Source organism: Melanerpes formicivorus, unplaced genomic scaffold (genome assembly GCF_026170545.1).
Source record: "Melanerpes formicivorus ecotype bairdi unplaced genomic scaffold, bMelFor1.0.p_v2 SCAF_25, whole genome shotgun sequence".
Taxonomy (NCBI): domain Eukaryota; kingdom Metazoa; phylum Chordata; class Aves; order Piciformes; family Picidae; genus Melanerpes; species Melanerpes formicivorus.
Window position 1 is genome coordinate 4,267,739 of NW_027142377.1, and position 25,592 is coordinate 4,293,330.

General features: G+C 45.2%; 1 protein-coding gene and 1 long non-coding RNA gene across 2 annotated transcripts in view; one reads left to right on the plus strand and one right to left on the minus strand.

Annotated features, from left to right (window-relative positions):
* Positions 1 to 5,479, minus strand: part of PCSK2 (proprotein convertase subtilisin/kexin type 2) — a 113,915-nt gene extending 108,436 nt beyond the window's left edge. The window contains exon 1 of the mRNA XM_068153111.1: positions 4,989 to 5,479. Within this exon, the coding sequence (XP_068009212.1) occupies positions 4,989 to 5,168 (180 nt within the window). The 5' untranslated portion in view covers positions 5,169 to 5,479. The remainder of the gene's footprint in view (positions 1 to 4,988) is intronic.
* A 9,168-nt stretch (positions 5,480 to 14,647) lies between these two features.
* LOC137448646 (uncharacterized) overlaps positions 14,648 to 25,592 on the plus strand; it is a 30,438-nt gene continuing 19,493 nt past the window's right edge. The window contains exon 1 of the long non-coding RNA XR_010989170.1: positions 14,648 to 14,722. This is a non-coding gene — a long non-coding RNA (uncharacterized lncRNA). The remainder of the gene's footprint in view (positions 14,723 to 25,592) is intronic.

A 25,592-nucleotide genomic window follows, 5' to 3' on the forward strand; every position in this document is an offset into this window, starting at 1 on the left:
TTTAGGGACTGATCTACTCAGGAAGGGATTTTCAAGGCTCCAGTGTGCAGGCTCCCAGATGAAGCTTTCAGGATCCCAGATGGAGATCCTGGCAAAGAGCTCCCAAAGCTACAAAGCCATTATTCTGCATCCTGGACTGCCTTCCACAGCACATCAACTCTCAACCCAAACCCTCCCAGCACAGATGCAGAAGTAGGCTGCTGCCATGTGAAACCTGGCTTCTTTATCTGTTAAGCAAAGTGCTTTTGGTAAATCTGTATTTATGCAATGTAAAAAGCCTCCAAGCTCCCAACATTTCTTCCAGAGATTCCTGGCAAATTCCAGAAAGCTTGGCCCTCAACCTATGTCCTCAGTCTCCTAAGCAAAAATGGGATGCAGAACAATGACAGGTGTGAGAGAGACCTTGGGTTTTGCAAGATGTAGAGGGAGAGGTGATTGGGTGATACTGAGGAAAGAACAAACCAAACGGATCAGCTTTGAGGAAGGTAGAATTCTCCATGCTTTCAAGTCAGTGTTTGGTTCTTATTTTAAAATCTGAAACCATCTTGATGCTACCAGAAGAGGAACACTTAACTGTTGTGGCATTTTGTAAACTGTCTCATCACTGTTGATGAAACAGAAGGAGATATCTTACCTCTGATCTCCAAACAGGAGACCTTTCCAAATGCTTCTTCCAACTTCTCTTGTTAGAAGTGCAAGGCAAGGTCAGAAAGCAGCTTTTTTCAGTCTGCATTAAGAAATGTATTCTGGAGGCAACCATGCCAGAATGCAAATAAAAGCTGGTGGGATGGGGGTGGTGTAAAGAAATTGTTCTTTTTGCAGTTCTCATCAGTTAAGAGAGCTATTAGGGGAACATTAGGGTCAGTACTGGGACCAATACTATTCAACATATTCACCAGTGACTTGGATGAGGGCACAAAGGGCACTGTCACCAAGTTTCCTGATGACACAAAACTGGGTGGAACAGCTGACACACCTGGAAGCTGTGCTGCCATTCAGGGAGACCTGGACAGGCTGGAGAGTTGGGTGAGGAGAGATTGAATGAAATATAACAAGGGCAAGTGTAGAGTCTTGCATCTGGGAAAGAACAACCCCATGGACCAGTATAGGTTGGGGACTGAGCTGTTGGAGAACAGTGCAGAGGAGAGGAACCTGGGTGCCCTGGTAGATAGTAGGATGACCATGAGCCAGCAATATGCTCTTGTGGCCTAGAAGGCCAATGGCATCCTGGGGTGTATTAGGAGGAATGTGGTTAGTAGGTCAAGAGACATTGTCCTTCCCCTCTACTCTGCCCTGCTGAGGCTGCGCCTGAAATAGTGTGTCCAGTTCTGGGCCCCTCAGTTCAAGAAGACCTCAGGGAACTGCTTGAAAGAGTACAGCACAGAGCCACAAAGAGGATGAAGGGAGTGGAACATGTCCCTTGTGAGGAAAGGCTGAGGGAGCTGGGGCTCTTCAGCTTGCAGAAGAGGAGATTGAGAGGTGACCTCATTCATGTTTATAAATATGTGAGGGGCAGTGTCACAAGGGTAGAGCCAGGCTCTGATCATTGATAGGACCAGGGGCAACAGGTGCAAGCTGGAGCATAGGAGGTTCCACATGAACATAAGGAAAATGTTTTTCACTGTGAGAGTGACAGAAACAGTGGAACAGGCTGCCCAGGAGGCTTGTGGATTCTCCTTCTCAGGAGATGTTCAAAACCCACCTGGATTCCTGTGTGATCTGGTGTAGGTGATCCTGTTCTGGCTTGGGAGTTGGACTGGATGACCTTTCGAGGTCCCTTCTAGCCCCTAATGTTCTGTGATTCTGTAACATCCTGGTGACTCCTGAGTGCTCCAAGATGGTAAGGTTAATGATTTTAAGAAAAGAATTTGCTTTATCAGAGTATCTGTTTCACCAGGAATGGAATATACAATCAGCTTTGGCAGGTACAAGTAGACTGAAAAATTGCAAGCCTTACAAAAATTGGAGAGTATGATCAGAGTTACAAATAGGTGTGTATTCAAGATTAATTCAAGGAAGGTTAAAGAAAAATTGACCAGTGTTTTTAGCCTCTGTCTCGTGTTAAGATCCTAGATCTAAACATGGGTACCTGCTTACATAAGCACCAAGCCCTTCTTAATCAATTCATCAAGCACTGCCTTTAAAGTACACATTTAAGCCCACCTGATGCCCTGTAGTGATTTTTGGAACATTGGCAGGAAGCATGGCCAAAGAATCAATTAGAAAGTGCACTGCAGGGTTCATAATATTAACCTTCAAGGCAATGCTTTCTCTTGTGTATCTGCAGAAGTCTGCTGTTCAGCAAATATAACATGCACTTGCTCAGAGATTGTTTGTTTGTAGGAAAAAACCAGGAGGACCAAAAATATGTAATTTTAAAATCAGCTCACATAAAGTCACGTGAAAAGAGGACACTGATACAGAGCATGCACATGAGAAATGCCCCTCACAGACATCTGAAATCCACACATAGGAAAAAACCCCAAAACTGAATCTGCCCTTGTGCTCCTACTGGCTAAGTCCCTGAACTGAAATAAAGGAGGCTGTTTTCAGACAACAGCTCTTCTCCAGGATGGGTAAAGGCAACTGGATTTGGTTTTAAAGTAAACAACTCATTCTATTATCCAAACAGTATGTGTGGTTGAAGCATACAAAAATCACTTCTTCTTGTGCTATAATCTGGGACATGGGGGGGGTGGTAGGGGGAAGCTGGTAATGTTTTGAATATATCTTTAGACAGTGTCTCTACAAATGGCACCTTCCCCTGGGAGCTGACCACTACCAGCTCTGCTTCCATACACACACATGGCCATGTTCAACTTTCTGCACCGTCGTTCCGACCATGAAAGCTGAGTCTGCAAACTGCAAGCAGAGACACTAGGCAAGCTTTATGACAGCAGAACAGATAAGGAGACTCTTCAGTTCAGCACTACTGAAGAGGGGCTGGAGTCGATGGCACCAGCTTTTATTAACAACTGGCTATTATCGCCCCAGCCCCTGTACAGATTTTGCCCAGCAGAAAGGAGATTGCTGTCAGCCCCTCACGGATTCTCCTCCAACAAAGAGAGCTAAATGTCAAACCCCAAGAACTTTTTCTGTTCCCTAAAATTACTGCCTTGCAGATAGCAGGGTGCTATTTCCTCCCATGCTTGTGAAGAAGGGGTGGGAACTTTTCCACCTTTTCAGGGACTAGGTTGATGAAACCAAGAAACCTCTTGGGACAACATATGCCCTGTACAGGAGGCACTGCCACCACCTGCCACCCACTCTGAGCACAAGCACATCACGCCACAGCTGTGCTGAGCTTCTTTCCTAGAGACACACATGTCCACAGAAACATCCCTACCACAGCATGTACTGGAAAGCAGGTACTCTCAAACACCCAGGGGACTTCCCTCCAGCTCTCTGCCGAGATGAGCTTCAAGATTCATTTCCAAGAAGAAATCTGTATGTCTCTTAATGTGCCTGAGGCACTCTGGGAGAGGCATGGTGAAATGTGGAGGATTGTAGCAGCTCAGACACTGCATTTCTTCAGCCTTCAAAATCCCCTTTCTCCCTGTCTCTTTGTGCAGGTCACAGGATCATTTAAAAGCATCTAGCAAAGGCAGGAAGAAATTCAGCTATGCAGAAGAGTACCCTTGTCTCCATATAAGGCCCTATCAGTCAGATATGCCCAGGACAGGAGGAATGGATTTCAGATAGGACGGGAATAAAAAGGGAAAACTGGTGATCAAGATGTAGTCCCCACAAGGGATCCATTCCCAGTATGGGTATTGGCAGTCAAGCCCTGTCACTGACAGGATGAGGCTGTGAGCCCCAAAGACAGCAGAGGTTGGCTGTGATCAAAGCAACAATGATATTGCCCTCATTTTTCTAACAGGCTCCCACCTTCTGACAGACAAGGCAGCCCAAGAGAGGCTTATCTGCTTTGCTTTTTCTTTTTTATCAAGGTCTTAAGTCATTTCACTCATCCAAGTTCAGGTTGCTGCACTAATTCAGTTCCTTAGAAGCAGACTCTCATTGCATAACTGCCAGGGCAAGAACAAACCCTAAACAAGCAGCAGCAATGCTTATAGCTCGCTTTTCCTCCATCCTCCTCCAAGCTGCCTGGGCACTAAGTCTTCCAGGAACTGTATTGACCAGGGCACATTATTAGCCTCTCCCTGTCCTTGCCTCAGATCTGACTGTACCCTGAAATATTTAAAGGTCTAATTATTATTTGAATGGGAGAGATTTCATGGAGCTGGGAAGAGATTCCCTGTCAGTGTGGCTACCACGGATTTCCTGGGACCTCAAAATATAAAACAGCCTCTAATGGCACTTGAAGTTTCACAACTTAGGTTCATTAGTAACAAGCACTTACTGCTTATCATGCTTAACGTTAAGCAGCCTGGGGGCATCATCTTGCTCTATAAGAGTAACTGGAACGTTAAGAAGCCACCAGACTCACAAACTTGAGTGTCAAAAGCCCTGTGAAACCTTAAATCCTTAAATTGTGCGCAAGCTTCTCCACGAAGCCGGGTTTAACTATTCTCTAAGTGCTGCCAGCAGTTTCAATGGCAGCAGCGCTCAGGATGCCCTGGGCGGTCCCCCGCCGCTCCTGTGCCCTGCCCGACCCCGCAGGATGGGAGCTCAATGGGAGGATGTTGACAAAGTCAAAAGGCACCAACTACCATGTGGGAAACTCCTTTGCTTTCCAGCCCAGGGAAATCACCTTTCTGGGCCGCCGCTGAAGAGCGCTTGCAATGGCTCTTAGCACCGCTACTGCTAAATTCGCCTTGAAACAGGGGGTTACCTCGCGGAGAGGTGGGAAGCGGTCCGCTCCGTCCCCTCTCTGCAGGTAAGTGGCGGGCAGGACCGTGACAGGGCACCCCCCGCTGCCAGGATGCTCTCGGGAAGACGCCCACAAGCCCTCAGCCCAACGTGAAGGACAGCCGCCGCCGCCGCACGTCTCGGGGCACCTCCCAGAGCCTGCGCGGGGGGCTTACCTTCCGCACCCCGCCGAAGCCGTGCTCCGCTGCCACCCGCTCGGCCTCCGCCTGGTCCCCGCCGTGAAGCTCCACCAAGAAATGGTTGGTGTAGACGGTTCCTCGGGCCGGGGCACCGAGGAAGAGCAGGATGAGGAGGATGAGGAAGGAGCCCCGCAGCAGCGGCGGCCCCGCCGGCATGGCCCCGCGCTGCGCGCCCGCGGAGGCACCGCCGCGCCGCGGGGAGGGCGGGCGGGCAAGGCAGGGAAGCGCCCAAAAGATGGGAGGGGAAACAAATTAAAATTTAAATGCAAAATACAAAATGAAAGCGGCGGAGGCAGGAGGAGGGAAGCCGGGCGGCTGCCGTGCGGTGCGGGTTTGTGTGAGGGAGCGAGTCCGTGCGTGCTGCCAGCTCCGCATTCCCAGCCCCTCCTCGCCTCCAGTTCAGCGGCGGCCGGAGGGAAAGCACCAGCCGAGGGGGAAGGTTGCCGCGCTGCCAATCATGGCCGAGGAGAATTGCTCCGGCCCCCCTCCGAGCACGCAGCTCCCACACACCCCACGGCCCTCGCAACACCCCCGACACCTCCCTCCGCGACACGCCCCGCACCCCCCGCCGCGTATCCCACACACAGCGCACACCCACAGACGCGCCTCGCGCAATTCTGCGCTCCAAAGCCACCCACTCACCCAAATTGCACCTGTATCCCACGCTGGCCCAAATTCAGCACCCACAGCAGCTCCACCGTCGCCCCAGCCGAGCCCTGGACCTGCCCCAGTCCCAGAATCATAGAACTAGAAAGGACTTTAAAGATCATCTAATTCTAACCCCCCGGCCATGGGCAGGGACACCTTCCACTAGACCAGGTTGCTCAAGTCCTCATCCATCACCTCCAGGGTGGAGGTGTCCACAACCTCTCTAGGCAGCTTCTTCTGGTATCTCACTACCCTTACTGTCAAGAATTTCTTCCTAATAGCCAGTCTAAATCTACCCTACTCAATCTTCGAGCCGAGATTCACAGTTTGCACTGGGTTGGAGGGGACTCTCAAAGGTCATCTTGTCAAACCCCCTGCAGTGAGCAGGGACACACCCACCTAGATCATGCTGCCCAGGGCCACATCGAGTCTGATCTTGAATGTCTCCAAGGATGGGGCCTCAACCACATCCCTGGGCAACCTGTTCCAGTATTTCACCGCTCTCATTTCAAGGAGCTTCCCCCTGATGTCCAGCCTAAATGTACCCTGATCCACCACTGCCCCTTGTCCTATCACAACAAGCACTTGCAAAAAGTCCCTCCTCAGCCTTCCTGTAGGTCACCTTCAGATAATGAAATGCAGCTATAAGGTCTTCCTGGAGCCTTCTCTTCTCCAGGCTGAACAGCCCTGATTCTTTCAGCCTGTCTTCACAGGAGAGATGCTCCAGCCTTCTGATCATCTTGGTGGCCCTTCTGTGGACCTGCTCCAATAGTTCTGATGTCCTCTAGCTCTGCTTCCTATGGAGATCAAATGGAGACAGAGTCCCACTGAGCAGAGGACCATAGCCTGGTGCCTGGAGGGTCAGCAAACCCCTCATAGCTGAGGCCAGCTTCTTTCCTGAGCCCAGCAAATGCACCCCTCTCTAGCTGGCTGCACTGGCTGCTCACAGGACAACTGGAAATATCTAACTATCTCTCTTGCAGGAACCAAGACCCAGGAGGGTCAGGAAGACCCAGGAGGAAGCCAGGAGGAAAAAAACCTCAGAACCTGGCCTCTCTATCCTGCTCTGAATACTGGTCTGCACTGCAAAGCTGCTGAGCTGTGCAGGGACAGTCAGGGGTCAGGACTCTGAGCAATCCTCAAACATGAGTTTGCAGGGAAATCCCTGGCAGGAAAGAACCTGGGTATTCCCTGAGATGAGACAGCCAAGAATGGGGAATGTTTGGTGCTCTGATGTGAATTCAAAGGTGGCAGTACCTAAGAGAATGGGAAATTGGTTCTGTAAGAAGAAATCCGCCACCTGCAAAACTCCAAGTGGAAAAGGGTAGTATAGAATATGCAAGCTAACTTGAAGGTATAGTTTAGCTTATTCCTACAGATATATGAATTTGTCATGCCAAAAGTTAATGAATCCTTGATGAATCCTTGAATGGTCTCCTGGGAAAGACTCACGGCAAAGAAAACACGGAAAGTAAGTATTGCCTTTAAAACAAATATGATACCTTTACTGTAATCTGTTCTACAGATGGCCAAAGGGAGTACAGAACTTAGATCAATCTAGGAAAACAACAGAGATCAGTGGGGAGACTCTTCCTCCATTATCCTAAAATGCTTTAAATAATGACAGAAGTGCTCACCACATGATGGTGAATCCAAATGAGCATTGGTTTATGACAAATTATTGATTTCCTTCCTCTGGATAAAAGAAAATCCCTCTTTCAAACAGAAGGGAAATGGTGACTTGGAGCCTGATCCAAAGCCTGTTTAAATCAGCAGAAGTGCTGTAAGTGAATGATGTTGAGAAGAAAAAACCAAACAACAAAATCAAACACGAGGCAAAAGTGAAACATTTGAAATGGCACAGCAAAGAAGGAAAACATCTTTGCAGCATCATTAAGAGACTGTGTCAATAGAATCCAGCTTTTAGATGCCTGTTCTAAGCACAGTTATTAAAAACAACATTTTATGTGGGGTTTTTAAAGCCAAGTCGGGTTTTTTTCATCAAGATTCAGCAATACCTCTCCTTACAGTATCTTTCCCAGTATTAAAGCAGATCCTGCTGTGTGATGTGTTTCCAGGTGACTTGGCGCCTGTGAGACTTGGGTCAGCAATACCTGCTGGCAACTGATCAACAGCTGATCATCCATAGATGTCCATCAGGATCAGAAACTGAAGGAAAATTAAAAGAGAAGCAGGAGAAAGGGATTTCCTCCCCTTGAAATACTTGTCTATGGAAATATATGCAAGACTTTCTTCCCCCCAGAGGTCTTCCCTTAGTTGACATGTCTCTTTCCATTTTGCTGCCAGTCCATAGAAACAGGATCACCAATAAAAAAAGCAATGAGACAGCTCTCCTGGCTCCCTCAAATCAGCACAAGATCTTGCACACATTCAGAAACCAGGGCCATGTCACCCATATCTGGGTCTGCATATAGAATCACAGAATGGTCCAGGCCAGAAGGGATCTCCAAAGGTCATCTACTCTTACCTCCCCACAGTCAGCAGGAGCATCCCCAAACAGAAGAGATTGCCCTAGGCCTTGTCATGTATTACCTTGAATATCCACAGGGAATGGGCCTCAGCCACCTCCCTGCTCAACTTGTTCCAGTGTTCCACCACCCTCTCAGTAAAGAACTTCTTCCTGATATCCAATCTAAATCTGCCCTTCTCTAGTTTGAAGCCATTGCCCCTCATCCTGTCACCGCAGGCCCTTGTAAACAGTCTCTCCCCATCCTTCCTGTAAGCCCCCTTCAGGTACTGGAAGGCTGCTATCAGGTCTCCCCAGAGCCTCCTTTTCTCCAGGCTGAACATCCCCTGAACAACTCCTGCCATCCCCAACTGCCAGATGACAGTACTCCTCTGTAAGTTGGTGCTGCTGAAAAGCTATCTGGCAGAGACAATGCAGTTCTTAGCAGATGGCATAACTGGTTCTAGTTTATAAACCTACAACAGAGAGCTTTTATGGGTCTGTCTATGTGATGATGTTTAAGAAGAAAACAAAAAAAATTAGGTTAGGAAAAACTGGGTTAAAAAGTTAGATCTGAATAACACCAAGAAGATAAAACTCAATTCACAGAGGGTGTTCAAAGTAAAAAGAAAAGGTCATTAAGAGTTGATGATTATAGAAATTTCACACTAGACCAAGAGTTCTGACCTACTGCTTCAGTATTAGTCCTTGCTTCTGGTCTGTACCAATCTTGAGCTAAAAATCAAGGCTGATCTACTACAGCTGTTGTGAGATGATCCAATGACTGCTTACAGTCACTAGTATAAAGCTGTAACTGTGCCTGTTTTCACAATACTGATTGGTCCTGTACTGAATTCTCAGTGTTCTTTTTAAGAATCTGTCCATGGAAATACTGAGCTTTTTTTAAGCTTTCCTCCCCCAACAGTTGCTTTAAGGTTGTACTCATACAAAGACATCTAGATGTCTGAGTCTCTTTATGTAATGCATGTTTTCTATCCCTTCAGCTATCCTCATTAATTTCTTTTGCTCCTTAAATTATGAACCAGAGCTGCGTGAGGTATTTTTTCAGCAGAGTAAATGGCTGTTACATCATAGAGATAGATAGAACAAGAGGAAAGGGCCTGAATTTGTGCCACAGGAGATTTTAATTGGATATTAGGCAAAATTACTTTCCTGAAAGAGTGGTCAGACATTGGAATAGGTTGCCCACCAGTGGAGTCATCTTTCCTGGAGACAAGAAATGTGTGAACATGGCACTTTGGGACATAGTTCAATGGTCACGGTGGTCTTAGAACTGGATGATCTTTGAGATCTTTTCCAACTAAAACAATTCTGTGATTCTATTTCTGTTCTTGCTGAGTACCCAGTGTTTCACTGGCCAAGGATTTACTTTAGTACCCTTACCACTGAGTCTTCCTGATGGACGGAAGGGTACCCTTACTGACTTGTACACCTCTTGTCTCCCTCAAGCTCTCTCCAGGACTGACACTGTCTAGGTGAGGCTGTTACATCCAGCACAGCCAGTGATCTTTGTCCTTAGATGTATGTTACCCTGCTTTAATGAAATACATATCATTTACTTGCAGACAGGCTTTCCAAACAAACAGATTGCTCAGCGCTCCTCTCTTTTATAGTTTATAACCTCCTTCTTTAACAAACTTTCCCCTTCAGTAATGAATTTACATTGATGTACTGGATTTAGCAAGATCTTGCAGAGATTGTTCTTTGGCCCCAGTCATCTGGAACCTCTCTGGAAATAAATCAACTTCAGCAAGGATTCCTCCTTCGCAATTATGTTTAAGAACCAAGGATTTAATCAGTTTTCAGTCTGTTTCATAAAGGCCAATTTGATTCTGTATCTAATTTATTCACTGACATGTCGTGCCATATCCAGATATGTTGTCTCTCAGATACAACATCACAGACATTATGGAGCAAAAAAGCCTGCATTTATTTCTGCTTTTAACTTACCAGTGGGTCCAGTAAAAGAGACCAAGATTGCCCATAAAATTTGGTTCAGCTAGTAGAAGATGAATAAACGACAATTATTTTACAACAAGTAGTTGGCATTTAGTATGAGGTCAATAAAGCACTAAAAGCATGGCACAGGATTTAACATCTAAGGTGAAATATTTCGTGACATCACAGTGTGGGATTGCATGGACTCTTCAAGCTTTAACAGCTCTTGAAGTCTGGAAGCCTCATCCACAGTTTCTACCTGCTAGACTTTAAGTTGCAGACAGGATCCTCTCAATGCACATTTAACTGAGTGTTATACTGCCCAGTGTCAGAGTGAACAGGAACAGTGTGGACTAATTTAGAAACATGAAAATGTAAAGAGGATAGGAACTGGTTTTCATCATCCATTGACTTCAGGCCAGTTGGCCAAGCAAACAGGATGGGAGAACAAAAGGTGTAATTTCCTCCTCAATCAGTTCTGTGTTTTGGGTTTTTTTTCACTTATTACATCCAGATAAGGAACAGAGGGGCAGGTTAGCAGCAAGGTGTCTGACAGGCAGAAGGTGAAAACTGTTGCTTGAACAGTGAAAGCAATTTACCAAGACTACTTTACAAGTTTACAATCCGAAATGGACAGAGAGAAATAGCTTACATTTGTAATACCTGTTCACAAGCCAGAAAAATAAAGCCACTGAAATAAGAGAGTGTTTCACTGAGAATTTGAATATGCTAAACCTCAGGCCCATGCTGAAAGCCTCATGGATTTCACTGTGGCCACAGTGTGTACCTACCTGTCTTGCCAAATGGGAATGTGATTACCCATGTGCTGAAATAGTTTCCTGAAGCTGACTCTTAGCAACTGCTTAATATCCACAGACAAATGTTCAGCTGAGGCAGCCATGGCAGGGAAGTACTAAAAGTAATGAAAATATGTGGTTCATTTGTATTAAAAGGATGTGCTTGTCACATTTACCAGGCTTGTTTGGGTTTTATGCTGCTCAGTTCTTTGCTGAAGACTGAATCTGTCTGGAAAACAGGTCTGTGAAAATGATATTAGAGAACCAGAACTGCTCAACAGAGTCAGTTTGGAGCTGATGATCTCAGTGCTATTTTAGAAGATAACAAAGGGTGAGAGAAAGCTCCTAAGCAAGACGTGGAAATACTAGTGTAAGCAGACCACACAAATCAAACCCAAAACTCAACAGCAGCAGCAGGCTTAAGGAAAAAAGGGCAAAAGAAATTCAAGATCAAAAGACATCCAATGAGCCATGGGGAATGACTAGGCCAAATAGATAGATGGAGTCAGGGACAGAGATCATCAGAGGAAAGACTGAAAATGAACCACCAAAAGAGTCAGGAAGATGATCTCCAAGAAACCCACCATGTGGGTGATAGAATTTCCATGAATTACTAACAAACCTGTTTGCCTCAGAAAGCTCCCAGTCGTGCTCAGGGAAGGTGAGGAAGAGAGAGCAATAACTGCAGTTCATTCTGCTTTCTAAGCTCTTGTTCATGCCTTTGATAGAGAAATGGGTGACAAAATACAGGTATGGCACAACTAAGAACAAGCTCTTCCACTTTGTTGGAGCTCTGGTTGTAGATGGAGCTCTATTTGGCTGAAAGACTGGGGAGGGGGGGTTGGGGAGGGGGAGCTGTCTGCTGAAAGGGCAGTTTATTGCAATAAGAAAAATAAACATTTGAAGATTTCATTGTATAAATATCCTTTGGACGGAACTTACAGAATTTCTGTATTTTCCATCTCATATTAAAGCCTTGCAGCCCACTGAAAAGCAGTGGCAAAGACAGGGAAAAGATCCCCACCATCTCTGCTGGGCTGCTTTGATTGCTTTTCTCACAATTCATCTGCCCAGTACAGACAGAGTTAAGTAACCTGGTACATGACTTAGATCACATGAAGTCATGAATTTGTGCTGTTTCTGGTACCAGTTCCGCAGGCCTTTGGCTCATCACCTCTTTGGAAAAGGCTGTAGACCAGCAGCTTTTCCTTCATGTCATCATGAATTTAAAAAAATCCCCAAACTCTTAATCATCACCATAAAAATTGAAACACCCCCCTAAGAGCTTAAAATATCGTGCCAAAGTAACAATTAAGTTAATAGCTATTTATCTCTGCTAAGGTTAATTTCCTTCAAGATCCCTGCATAGCTACCTTTAAATTTTGTCACATTCAGCTGTCTCATTCCCAGGCCCTGCCTAAAAAACTTTACCCTTGCAACCAGTGACCTTCTCATACTCCTTGTGCAGAGGTGCTGGAGCTGGGATGCTGGCATAGGATGAAAACTGGGGCACGAAGCTCAGAGGATGCTGCAGTCTCCTGCAGCTGTCATCTTGGGCATCAGAAGGGTCAGAGTGTGCCACATCCTGACATGGTGGCACTGAATGCAGCTGCCACCACCCACCAGCCCAACCCTCTGGCACTGATCATGCCACAAAGGGCTGTTTGTGAAAGGCCACAGCTGGCATAGAGGAGAGAGGTTAGCAATGGGGAAGGCATGGGGGAGAAAAAAAACCTCGAGTTTTTCCCTCCATCTTGCAGGCATCTTATATAATGATTACTCAGGCTGTTCACACAATAAAACCTCATTCCAGTCTGAGGTTCAGATGTGCTGTGCTGTAGACAACAGCAATAAACAGCCCTCTGTAAATAAAAATGGAGGATTTTCTGAAAGGCAAGCCATACAAAGCCTGGTGAAATTTAGTGGGAGATGGATGACAAAGACTGTCTGCTCTTTGAAATCCTCCCCTGGCAGAAATAATTTTGTCTGGATTTTTGGCATGAAAACAAACACATCTATTACTACACCTTCTTTTCTACAGTGTGGTGCTCTTCAAAATCATCATGGGGTATATATGCAGACGAGCTGTATCATGGCTTCCTAAAGAGTTCACCAAAAAAGCCACTGCACATTCATAATTAAGAAAGGAACAGTCGAATTTGACAGTGCAAGGGGAAACAAAAGAAAAAGTATAGAAGCAAATAAATCATTAGCAAAAACACATTGCTTATCAACATCAAAAAAAAATGTGTGCAGGCTCTGCTCAAGAGATCATTTCTAAACTACTGCAAAGATCTAGTACTTTGCTACTTCTTTAGTTGTTGAATATAAAGAAGCTGCAAGGAGCAGATGGGAGTTTAAGTCTTCAACAACCATCTTGGTATGGCAAAACTGATGTTTAGTTTATTTTGGGGTTTGGTTTGGGTCTGATTTTGGTGATGGTTTTACTCAGATTTCAAGACTTTGTTTTATATGAGTTGCCATGCTGGTTTCAAGGGGGAGGGGGGGGTGGGGGTGGCTGCTGCTTCAAGAGGGATCTCAGCCATTTGGGAGTTCTTTGCCGCCCTTACCTCTTAATGGGAGTGGTGCTGCTGCAGCAGCATCCAAAGGGTAGCGTTGGCAATCAGTACATTTTCCTTTGGAATTTGACTTCAGGGAAGCGAGTAAAATAATAATGAAGAAAGAGGAGAGGCTGACACTTCATTTGAAACCAAGTTTCAAATTTAAGGCAAAGGAATTTCCACAGGAAAGGGCATGGCAGGAAGGGAAGGGCCTGGCAGTTTGTGCAGAGAGGGAGTGTCTGTCTCAGGGTGAAGCCTCTCGCTGAGGAGACCAGAGCCGGTGCAGGTAAGTCTGCACTGGGGAAGGGGATCACAGAGAAAAAAGGCTGGCAAGGAGCTCTTGTTAGGGCTCTAGGGGCTCTTTTGAGTTATCAGGCAGAGAAAGCTAGTCGGCTTGGCATGCAGTGCACGTTGGCAGGTCCTGCAGCACCAGTGTGAGCAGCAGTCTGCAGGGAAGGGTGCTGCAGGCTCTCTGTATTCCACCTGGTCTAGCCAGAAGCAATGGTCTCCACCTGGCAGAAGGCAATGGCCTCTTTCCGTGCTGCCTCCACCTCCACTGGGGCAGTACCCAGACAGAGTTTCAGGGGAGACACAGAACCCCCACAGGCATCAGGCTGCAGAGTTCCCAGCTGTGACACTAGCACAGAGCTCACCTGTGGAAGATGTGCCCATGTAGAGGAGCTCCTCCACTTAGTGACAGAGTTCTGAGAGGAGGTGGGCAGGCTAAGAAACATCAGGGAATGGGAGTCCGAAATTGACCACTGGAGCTGCACCTTGCTCTCCCCAAAACATGCTCAAGGCTCAGTTGGAGCTCACAGGGGAGATGGAAACAGGTCCCTACTTGACACAGCACACAACTCCTCTCACAGCCTCCCACATATTCCCAGTTGTCTCTGTACAACAGGTACTGAGCTCTGTAATCTGAGGAACAGCCAAATGAGGACAAAGATGAGGCACCCAAGGAGCTACCAAAAGTAAGGCAGTAAGCACCAAGTGTCACGACTGCTTCTACCAAGAACAGAATAAGAGTTATTGTTGTAGGTGGTTCCCTCCTGAGAGGGACAAAGGGTTTGATAAGCTGACCTGACCCATCTCACAGGGAAGTCTGCTGCCTCCCTGGGGCCTTGGTTAGGGAGGTTGTGATGAAACATTTGGGTCTGGTAAAGTCCTCTGATTATTACCCACCTCTGGTCAGGTAGATTTGCAACAATGAGGTCAAGCAGAGAGGACCAGAAACAATCAAAAGGGACTTCAGGGTGCTGGGGCAGATACTCCAAGGTAAGGTGCACAGGTAGTGTATGCCCCAATCCTTTCATTAACAAGGAAAAACCACTGAGAGACTCAGAAAAACACACCTGATAAATACTTGGCTTAAAGGATGGTGCCAGTGGTCCAATTTGGGGTTCATAGAACTCCAGGTTGGCATAGATGATCTTTGCAGTCCCTTCCAACCTAAACCATTCCATGATTCTATGAGCACTGACAAAGGAGAGGAGAAAAGCTTGGAGTGCTGTATTTACAGTGCATCAATCATGGATCTTATCAAATCATGCCATTGTATCTTTGTATAGACTGCTCCGGGTCTTGCTGAGATGTTGGTCAAGGTACACCCTGTATTCTGTTGATAGAGGCTGCACAACATGAAGCACTGAGTCAAGGATTCCTTTTTTTTTTCAAAATAAGGAACAGATGGTCACCTTAATCAAGCAGCCATTGGTGGGGAGGTGGTAGTGATGGTGGGGTGTGTGTGTGTGGCAGTGATTCACTATCAGGCATTAAAGTCTAAAAATGGTCAGATTAAGATGCACTCCTTCCTGGTAAAGTGGTATCAGCATTAAACCACTGACTGGTATCAGACCAGATAAAAGAACTGCAGTGAGAAGGCTCCTTCTGGGAGCTCGGTCATCTGCCCTTGGTGGGATGTGAGCTGTAGCTAAAATCCAAGCTCGTGCTGAGCATTTCTCCATGGCCAAGCAGAAGTTTATGGCCATAAATCACTTCAGAACTAAGACAGAGTGCTTTTCAGTACAGGAAATAAAATCAGTCAAATCCCCAAATAGTTATTTTCACTTTCAATACTATACAGTATTAAATTCCCAACGTGCAGGAACTGTTTTAAAACAACCCCCATTTCCTTTACACTCTTCCTTACATGCTCTCTCACCCTGATAAACATACACAGGACCATCATCCATTTCCAAGGAGAGTGAGCCTCACAGAAAGAGATCAAGGAAGCTTTCCCCACTCTCTGGACCTGTAAAGCCTGAGTTTCATTCACTAGGTTCTCCAACAATTGCTTCAAGTCATTTTTACTGGGCGTGTGTGAATGTTCAGATTGATAGCACTTACTCATCCTTGCAAATCACTTGAGCTCTAGGGATGAGAGAGTTTAGCACAAATTGTAATTGTTGTCTTGAACCTACAAAAGCCTTGTAATACACACTGGGAAAAAAGTAATAGGAAAAAAGTTTTAGCAGTTTAGCTGAATCCATTTAGAAATGTCCCTATGTCAAATTCTGAATCATTTAGTGTGAATAGGAAGAGGTGTGTGCCCTGCTTTCAGCAAGGCTGCTGTGCTACTTACCTAAGAGACACTACTAATGTCCTAATCATAGAATCATTAGGTTGGAAAAGACCTTTAAGGTCATTGACTCCAACTGTAACCCAATTACCACGGCCACTAAACCGCAACCTGAAGCACCACATCTACACACTTCAGCACCTGGAGGGATGGTGACTCCACATGTGCCTGGGCAGCCTGTTCCAATGCCTGACCACTCCTTCAGGAAATAAATTTGTCCCAATATCCAATATGAAGCAGCCCTGGACCACTTAAGCCCATTTCCTCTCATCCTATCACTTGTTACTTGGGAGAAGAGACCAACATCAGCCCCACTCCAACCTCCTTTCAAGGAATTACAGAGAGCAATAAGATCTCCTCCTAGCTTTCTCCTGTCCAGACTAAACAACTTCAGCTGCTCATCATATGACATGCTCTCCAAACCCCTCACCAGCCTCACTGCTCTTCTCCAGGACCTCCATGTCTTTCCTATACTGTGGTGCCCAGAACTGAACACTCCAGCTGTGGCCTCACCAGGACCAAGTACAAGGGCACAATCACATCCCTGCTTCTGCTGGACATACTATTCCTGATACAGGCCAGGATGCCATGGGTTTCCTTGTCCACCTGGGCACACTACTGGCGTATATTCAGACAGCCATCCACCAACACCCTCAAATCCTTCTCTACCAGGCTGCTTTCCAGCCACTCTGCCCCAAGCCTGTAGAATTGCTTGGGGTTGGTAGTAGGGTCAATTCTGATTTATATCTTTATCAATGATTTGGATGATGGGATCCAGTGCACCCTCAGCAAGCTTGCAAATGACACTAAATTGAGCAGGAGTGTTGATCTGCTCAAAGGTAGCAAGGCACCTACCCACTGATTGATAGGCAGAAGCCAACAGGATGAGGTTTAACAAGAGCCAGGCCCTGCACTTTGGTTACAACCCCAAGCAACACAGTTCTCCTCTGTCTGCTCCTCCTCCTCCTCTCCTTTCTTCTCAAACAAATTATCTGCCAGGTACAGCCAGAAAAGAGCACCCTCCTTCATGAAGGGTCCAGAAATCTTTTTCATTTGTTTTTTTGTTTTATCTTTCATCCAATCCAGCAAATGCCAGCCACTGATTAACATCTCATTTCCATTCCTGCTACCTTCCAAGTATTATTTCTTCCTGTAGTAGTCCAGTGCAGATGGACCACTATTAATTTGTCTGTACTTTGAAAATCACACACTGACACTGGGGTTAACAGATGACTATCACAGCTTGGCACTGCTGTACAGACCGGGGCCAAGTGTACCCATCATGCCATTGAGGAATAATAGTCTGTTAATCTTAAAAATTAACAGTGATTGCCATTAATATATTAGTCATCTTAATGAAACTACCCACGTACACGTGACAGATGCTGATGCCAATAGGATTGAAAAAGGAAAATCTGTGTGATTCCTCAAAGTGAAGAGAGCTCTGTGGCTCAAATAGGTGAGTTCAGAGACTAAATACCCTCTCAGGTCTGCCACTCACTTCCAGTCTGTTGCACTCACCTACAAAATGGGGGCATTTATGTAAATGAGGCATATCTAATTTAATCAGGCATCCAATATTGGAACACTTGCATGAAAGATGAAGAGGAAATGCAAAAGCCCAAGTTTGTTCCCTCCAGAAGCAACTGACTGAAGTCTACAGGGACTCTAACTTTTTGGCAGAGAAACAAGCTTTTCCATCTCAAGAACAGACCTTCTTGGAGTAGTTTATCACCCACCCTCCCTAGCTGTCTGTTTAAGGTCTGGCATTTCTCTGCTCAGGAAGCAACTCCATGCATATCTGTAGCATCCCTCATGAGAGCCTTAACAGAGCTGAGGACTGAAACAAAAGGTCACCAGGAAATTAAAGCAGGAGTGTGCTGTGAGCTGGCACTCACAACAGCAGGAGGGAAGGATGATTCTGTGGCTACTGGCACAGGGGCTTCTGCAGTTTTCTTGATCTCTGAGAATTTGGTGAACATCATAGAATCACAGAAGGGGGTTGGGAGGTAAGGGATGGGGTGGGTGGGTATGGAAGGGACATCTGCAGGTCATTGAGTCCAACCCCTCTGCCAAGGCAGGTTCAGCTAAACAAAGTCATGCAGGAATACATCCAGGCAGGTTTTGAACATATCAGATCTGAATTCCTTTTCTTGAAGGTATGAAGTAAAGCCATGTAATGGCTAGAAGGGGGAATCCCTTATGGAAAGAAGACATAATTATAACATCATAGGAAGTGCTTATGCATATGTAAAGGAAATTGTATCTTAAAAGCAGCACTTCCTGCAAGCTTAAGTTGAAAAAACAGCTAATAAATACTTTGATATCAGATGTCCTTCTAAGAGCTCTGAATTCTAATGGGCTATTAATAAGTTCACAGGGGGCTGTCAGAATGGAGAAGAGCATTCAGTGCTGGCACTTTCCTAGGAGTATTTGGAGGTGAACATATTCAACTCGAATGCTGAGACCTTCCTGAGGCTCAATAGAGCATAGAATGGCTGTGAGTGGGTCCTAAGCTAAAGGAAAGGTGGTAGCCCCAAATTCCTGGGGGCTATTAATGAGTTATGAGGGAATTGTCAGAATGGAAAAAGGAACATTCAGTGCTGGTACTTTCCCAGGTGGAGCTGAAGGTGAATATTTTCAGTTTGCAATCTGAGCCCTTCCTGAGGCCAAATAGAGCACAGAGTGCCTGTGAGTATGTTATAAGCTAAAGGAAAGAGAGTAGCTTCAAATCCCTCAGGGCTATTAAAGAGTTGTCAAGGGACTATGAGAATGAAGAATAGTATTCAGTGCTGCCACTTTTCCAGGGGGCTGGATCTTTTGTTTGCTATACACTTGGTGGAAGAATGGAACAGGTTTCCCACTAATGTGGTGGAGACCCCATCCCTAAAGACATTCATGCCAGGTTGCTGGGGCTTTGAGAAGCCTGATCTAGTTGCCTATATTCCTGCTTTCTAGAGGTGGTTTGACTAGATGGCCTCTAGAGGTCCCTTCCAACCCTGTGCATTCTCGGATTCTCTGATGACACCCTAGCGGTTGGCTCTTGCACGCTGTCTAGGAAAGCGTAGAGATGGCAGTAACGTAGGAAGAGTGGCAAAGAAAGGGGCCAAAGAGGAAAAGTGTATGAAATTGAGTGGAAGGATAAGCAAGGAGAGAAGGCAAAGTGAATTCAGCAGAGGATAGAGGAGAGAAATAATTGAAAGGCAATAAATCCAATACAATATACAAAAGAATGAAGTCATAACAGAAGAGACACGTACACATGGAAGAAGACACATGTAGAAAAGATGGGGTCAAAACATGTGCAAAGCCAAAGCACAACATTGCAAGAAACAGCTGTGAGGAGTTAAGAAAGCTGAGGGGATGTATGAATGAAATTTACTTCTCTGTCATGGCAAACCCCCTGTCTCCTGTCTGCCATTTTCCAGGTGTCTTCCCCGCAACAGCTGGCTTTTCTGGTAGCCTAAATGTTTATCTGCATATCTATTGATTCTAATATCTGACACAGCATCTTGCAATGGAACTAAAGAAAAGCTCTTAATCAGCTAATGCAGTCTCCACACACCTGTAAGGGCTGAAATGCAGCACATTTTCAGCACAGCACCATAACAACATGCCTTGAAGCCTCTGCAAACAAATCCAACTGGTGAGCAGATGTTGATTTATCATGCAGCTCCTTGCAGCCACAATAAGGTTCTACTGAATTTACCACAGAATTTCCTGAGCGGTGGCTTCAATTCCATTGAATCTTTGTTGCAATGTGAAAATGGTCAGGTGGGAGATGGATCCATCCCTTCAGATAGAATAGAATAGAATAAACCAGGTTGGAAGAGACCTTCAAGATCATCATGTCCAACCTATCATCCAACACCACCTAATCAACTAACCCATGTAACCAAGCACCCTGTTAAGTCTCCTCCTGAACACCTCCAGTGACGGCGACTCCACCACCTCCCCAGGCAGTCCATTCCAATGGGCAATCACTCTCTCTGTGTAAAACTTCCTCCTGACCTCCAGCCTGAACTTCCCCTGGCGCAGCCTCAGACTGTGTCCTCTTGTTCTGGTGCTGGCTGCCTGGGAGAAGAGACCAACCTCTGCCTGTTTACAACCTCCCTTCAGGTAGTTGTAGAGAGCAATAAGGTCACCCCTGAGTCTCCTCCTCTCCAGGCAACTAAATCACCTCATTCCAGAAAAATTAAAGATGCTGCTTTGGCCTCAACAGGAAATGTAACTCTTACTGAGGTCAAATTTCACCCATGTAACAGAGGTAGAACAGACTGCAATTCTGAAGTGGTTTTGATGCGTTACCAGCTGAGCTGGGTGTTAAGTTTTGTTTGGTAGTAAACATCTCTGAAGCAGACTGCATCCCAAAGTATGCTTTTACACAACCCTGGTATTCCCCATCAGGACAGTACTTGGCACAAACTGTCTGAGGTACAAAGGTGCAGATTTGCTACTTGTTAAGTCTGTGCTATTTCTCCAACACTTAACTTGCTCTTGGCTTCCAGGTGTTGCCATACACCAGAAGGAAACTAAGCTTTTGGTTTTTGGTGAAATGACAGAAGAGTGGCAGTCCTCCCAGCTTCAGAGCAGTGAAAAGATGATTGTCGTTAGATGTTTTCTCTTGGACTGCATTTTTACAGGAGAAAATCACTGTGAATATGCATTTCCTCAAAAAAATAGCAGGCCAAAGCAGCTTTTGTTGGAAAACACATAACAAAATCCTCAAGGGGAATAGATCTTCTCTTCTCAGTGAGATTCTCCTTATTTTACAAAACCTTGTAAGTCAGCTCCACAGACCCCATTATTCCTGGGGTATCTACATCAGTCCATTTGGAAAGAACACGTCTCTTTTCTAGAAGCCATCCCTTTCTCATGCTCTTCCATGGCTAAGGAATCGCAACCAAAAGTGAGGTGTCTGCCCTAGAGAAGCCCTTCATCCACTGCGACTGTAGGCTCTCATCTGTTAACATTTTAACTTTTGACTCAAGGTGAAAGGGATCTCCCAGCTCTGACTACTTCTACCTGACACACTCCTTGCTGCGTGCATTTGAAGAGCTTCTAGGACATGTTTCAGAGGTAGCTGTCTAAAATTAAGAAACAGTGCACCCCGACCCATCTGAAGATGATAGTGACCCAGTTCTCCTTGGGTTTCTTCAACTGGCCTAAGATAGCATCAGTGATGTTTGTATCTAAGGCTGTAAGGAAAAGAACTAAGGGTTTTCAAAATTTGGCTCAGCATTTTAGCAACAGATCTCAGACCATGATAAGCAACATTCAGGCACGTACCTTATTTAAAAGAAAATATCAAGTTGCTAAAAGCTGTAAAAATTGCATCTAGAGTTTCTGTCCTTATCGGTTTCTTAGTCTCAGTCATGAAAAAACCAACACCTGTGATTGCAAGTACTTCCTCAAATCAGGGTCCCAAATGTGCTCCTGGCTTCCATAAGAAGCTTGTCTTTTAAGAGGACTAAGTATGTTAGTGAGAGCAGAACTCTTCTCTACATTCTCAAATAGTTTTATGAGCTACTATGTTCTAAGCAATAACTTTAAGTTAAAAACCAGAGCACATACTTCTGCAGAGATTGAATAGATGCAGAAGTGGGCAGGCAAAGCCTTTTTGTGTTTTTTTTTTTACCTTGAAACAGACTATGTTCTTATTTCTAAGTGATCCTTCAGTCTTAGTTTCCCCCTTGGCTTTTCCCCTCTGACACCTTTGAGCTAAAAGCAGGCTTTAAAAACCACTACGACCCCTAATGTTAATCACCCAGAAAAACAACCATGGGCATAGGGTAAGATTCTGACCTTAAGTGTTCAAACCTGGGTTTAGGGTCCCAAAGCAGAGATTAGGTTTACTACTGACTTTGGCTCCAGGATTTCTAGCACTTGTTACCCCTAGCTGCACTTAAATATGCAGCTCACACTCAAGAGCTTTGATAAACCTTTCTCAAAAGACTCCTGTGAGTAAGGAAGAAGGTTGGCTACAGAGCTCAAGGCACTTTCAAAGACATTATGCCTGGGACCACTGGGTGAGAAATGACAGTGTTGCAGTGTAAGTCACCTCACGACACACACACCCCTCCCCCCCCCCAATAAGACACTGGTTATGGGAGAATGGTTAATGGTGTGAGAAGGCTGGAAAAGAAAGTACAAAGCACTGGGAAAAGGAAAAAAGGTGAAAATGGAGGTAGTCTTTAATGTTTAATGCTATACAATTTGAGTCATTCATCACAGCAGGAGGTATTTGACATTTTCCTCTTCAGAGATTAGCACTTGCAGATATTGATTCAAACTAGGATTTATACCGTGACTGTCATTTTTACCAAGGGCACAGCGAGAGAGATTAACAAGAAATTGCCAGGCACACCATCCTTAATCAGCTGCAGACTGTCTTCATCCTAAACCAGCAGGTTTGTCAGTAAAAGCAAAATGAGCATAGCTAAGGGGGGCTGGCAGGAAAAGAGCATTCAGCCCAAAAGAATAAAAATAGCTATCAAGACAGGGTGCCATAAGAGAGCTTTTTGGGTTTTAATCAGGGCAGGAGGTTGTACAGAGGTGGGTGTTGGCTGCTTCTCCCTAGTAACAAGTGATAGAGCAAGAGGAAATGGCCTTAAGTTGCACCAGGGGAGGTTTAGGTTGGATATTAGAAAAAAAAACCTTCTTGCCTGGAAGGGTTCTCAAAGATTGGCATTCCAGGGAGGTGGCTGAATGCCCATTCCTGGAAGTGTTTAAATGATGCTGAGATGCAGTGTTAAGGGACATGGTTTAGCACTGGACCTAGTAGAGTTACAAAATGGTTGGATTCTATGATCTCAAAGCTCTTTTCCAACTGAAAAAAATCTACGATTCTATGTTACAAGATTTACAATTCAAGTCACAAGCTTTTACAACTTAGATGGTCTGGAAAAGAACTCGTCCTGGGTTAACACAGCCTGCTCTCACAAGCCCCCATGCAGATGGGAAGGGAAGTAACATCAGAAAACTCTGGGTTGAGATGAGGAAAATAATGAGATAATCCCATGCACAATTATCTTAGCCTGTTTGCAGAAAAGCACAACAAAATGTGGAAGCAGCAGCAGAAGCCAGTGGCCCCTGACCTGAAGCCCTGACCAGAAAAGACCAACCCCCTCAAACCTAGAGACAGCAACTGGAACATGAAACTTCTCACATTACAATCTGAATTTCAAGCCCCATGATACTTTGCTCCAGCCAGTGCTTTCATTTTTGAATCATGGGATTGAATACACGTCAGCAAATTCAGCTCAACCCATGGCAGAGCGAAAGGTCCCTCTCCAACACCAAACTCTCCCCGTGCCCTTTACAGGACACAAGTTTTACCTGAACATATCAAAAGTGTTCCAGGCCAACTTCTCATTACCCAAACCCCTTGCTGGATGCAGTCCCAAGTAATGTGCATCCTTCTTTCAACCCAGGAGCATCCCTTTGGAAGGAGCAGGTTCAAAAAAACAACACACAAGGAAAAAGCTTCCTCAGCTCTATATGAATTAGAACTGAAGATCATTAGGAAGGATTTTTCTTTAGCACAAATAGAAGTAAAAGCTTTGCTCCTTTCAGTTCTCACTAAGAATTCAGCACCTACTTTGTTCTTAGGGCAATTTGCCCAAGTACCTTTCAACATGCCTTCTGCCTCTAATCCATTCTGAAACTCCCGTTTTTTCTTGCTTGGCAGTTAGGAAAATGTATGCTGCATCCAGGTGTACTTCATTTACAAAGGACAAAAATTGCAGGGAAAAGGAATAATTACATTTTATGCCTCTCTTCTAGTTCTCCAACCTCTAAATTAAAAGCAGCAAAATTAGTGCCTCTTTCACTGCTCAAGTCTGCTTGAAAATTGGTTTCCTGTTTAGCCTGCACCATAGATGTAAATTATTTTATTCATGGGTTCAGATATGCCTTCTCAACTGAGCCTGCTCTTGCATTATGGCACAGTGTCTGAATGGACACACACCCCCCCCACACCACCAGAGCTGCTCCTGCATTTGTTTAACCAGCCAGCTTTGTATCTAGATTTCCTCTTATTGCATGGTGAAAGGTTGTGGAGGCCAGGCTGTGCTAGGCTACTTCTGCAACAGGAACTGACCAGCAAGAGAAAAGAGGTGAAGGGCTGGGACAGAGGTATTAAGCCATACTAGGCTGCTTCAGGGGGAACTGGAAGGGTGGGGTGCAGTCAGAGTTATATGATCATGAAATTATTAAGGTCCAACTGTCAACCCAACACCATCATGCCCCCTAAACTACATCCTAAAGTGGCATGTCTACATGTTCTTTGAACACCTCCAGGGACAGTGACTCCACCTTCCACCTTCCTGGGCATCTTGTTCCAAAGCCAGACCACTCTTTCAGGAAATACATTCTTCCTAATATCCAACCTAAACCTCCCATGGAGCAGCTTGAGCTATTTGCTCAACACAGAGAAGCATGGAGGCTTGATTCCACTCCAAACAGCAATTTTGCTCCTGGGAGCAGCAGCAACCAGCTGGACTGCCCAGGTTTCTAGCCTAAAAATAAGCAGGGAGAACATCTTGCTGGGTTTTATCTGCAGCCTACAATTTTCTTTCTTCATCTCTACCTGTCCAGTGAGAAGCTCTCAAGGGAACAATGTCAAAATGCAGCACACCTCCATGGCCCAATGGGACCAATTTATGATGGCTGAAGATATGACTGGGACTGCTTCTCTTGTTTCTCTGCTACTCAATCTGTATTCAAAATGGTTTTCTATCAGACATTTACCTTATGAAATATTAATCCTGTTCTGGCTTAGTGCCAAGGTTGGGCTAAGGAATAACAATGCATTAATATTGCAGGTAAACCGCCTAGCATACTTTAGTTAGATCACATTTAAATTACTAGTCTGGTCTTTGAAAAGAAGATAATGCAGCAAACCATCCACACTATGCAACTGCCTGTAGGTTTAATCTACAAGGAACTCAAGGTTTCATTTTCTTCATGAAGAGAAAGGTCAGGTCCAGTCCGAGGAAAAATTTCTCAATCCAACTTTAGAAGAAGAAAATTCCTGCGTTACCAAGCCTCTCCCTGCAGCATATTTGCTCCTTGATCTCTTCCTACTTCCAAATAGTTTATGGAATTCATTGTTTGCTTATAACAGAAATATCCTAGATCCTGTGACGAGGGAAAAACAATATAAACAGGGGCAAACAAATGTTCATAGAAGATTTTTATTATAGACATTTATGCAGTTACCAGTACCTGGTCTGGTTTTTCTGCTGCAGAAATCTAATTCACGTGAGTAATCTCTAGCAAAGAATTAATGACAGCTGTGTGCTCCTTCAGCAGCTGCCCTCCTCCTGAAGGACTGTGTCCTTTTATAGGCTTGTTTTCCTCCATTTTGATTTCCAAGTCAACAACCTCTCCTGACACCTTATTCATCATCCACTAATGGTGGAGAACAGGACCATGCTTGCACTCCTGATTTGTTGCTCTTTTTGTCCAACAGTATAAAGAGATCAAAGGCAAGAGTCTTTCAGGGGCCAAATGCTAGTGAGATTGTTAGCCCTCAGTGATTTACGGTGTTATAAATCATCCTTG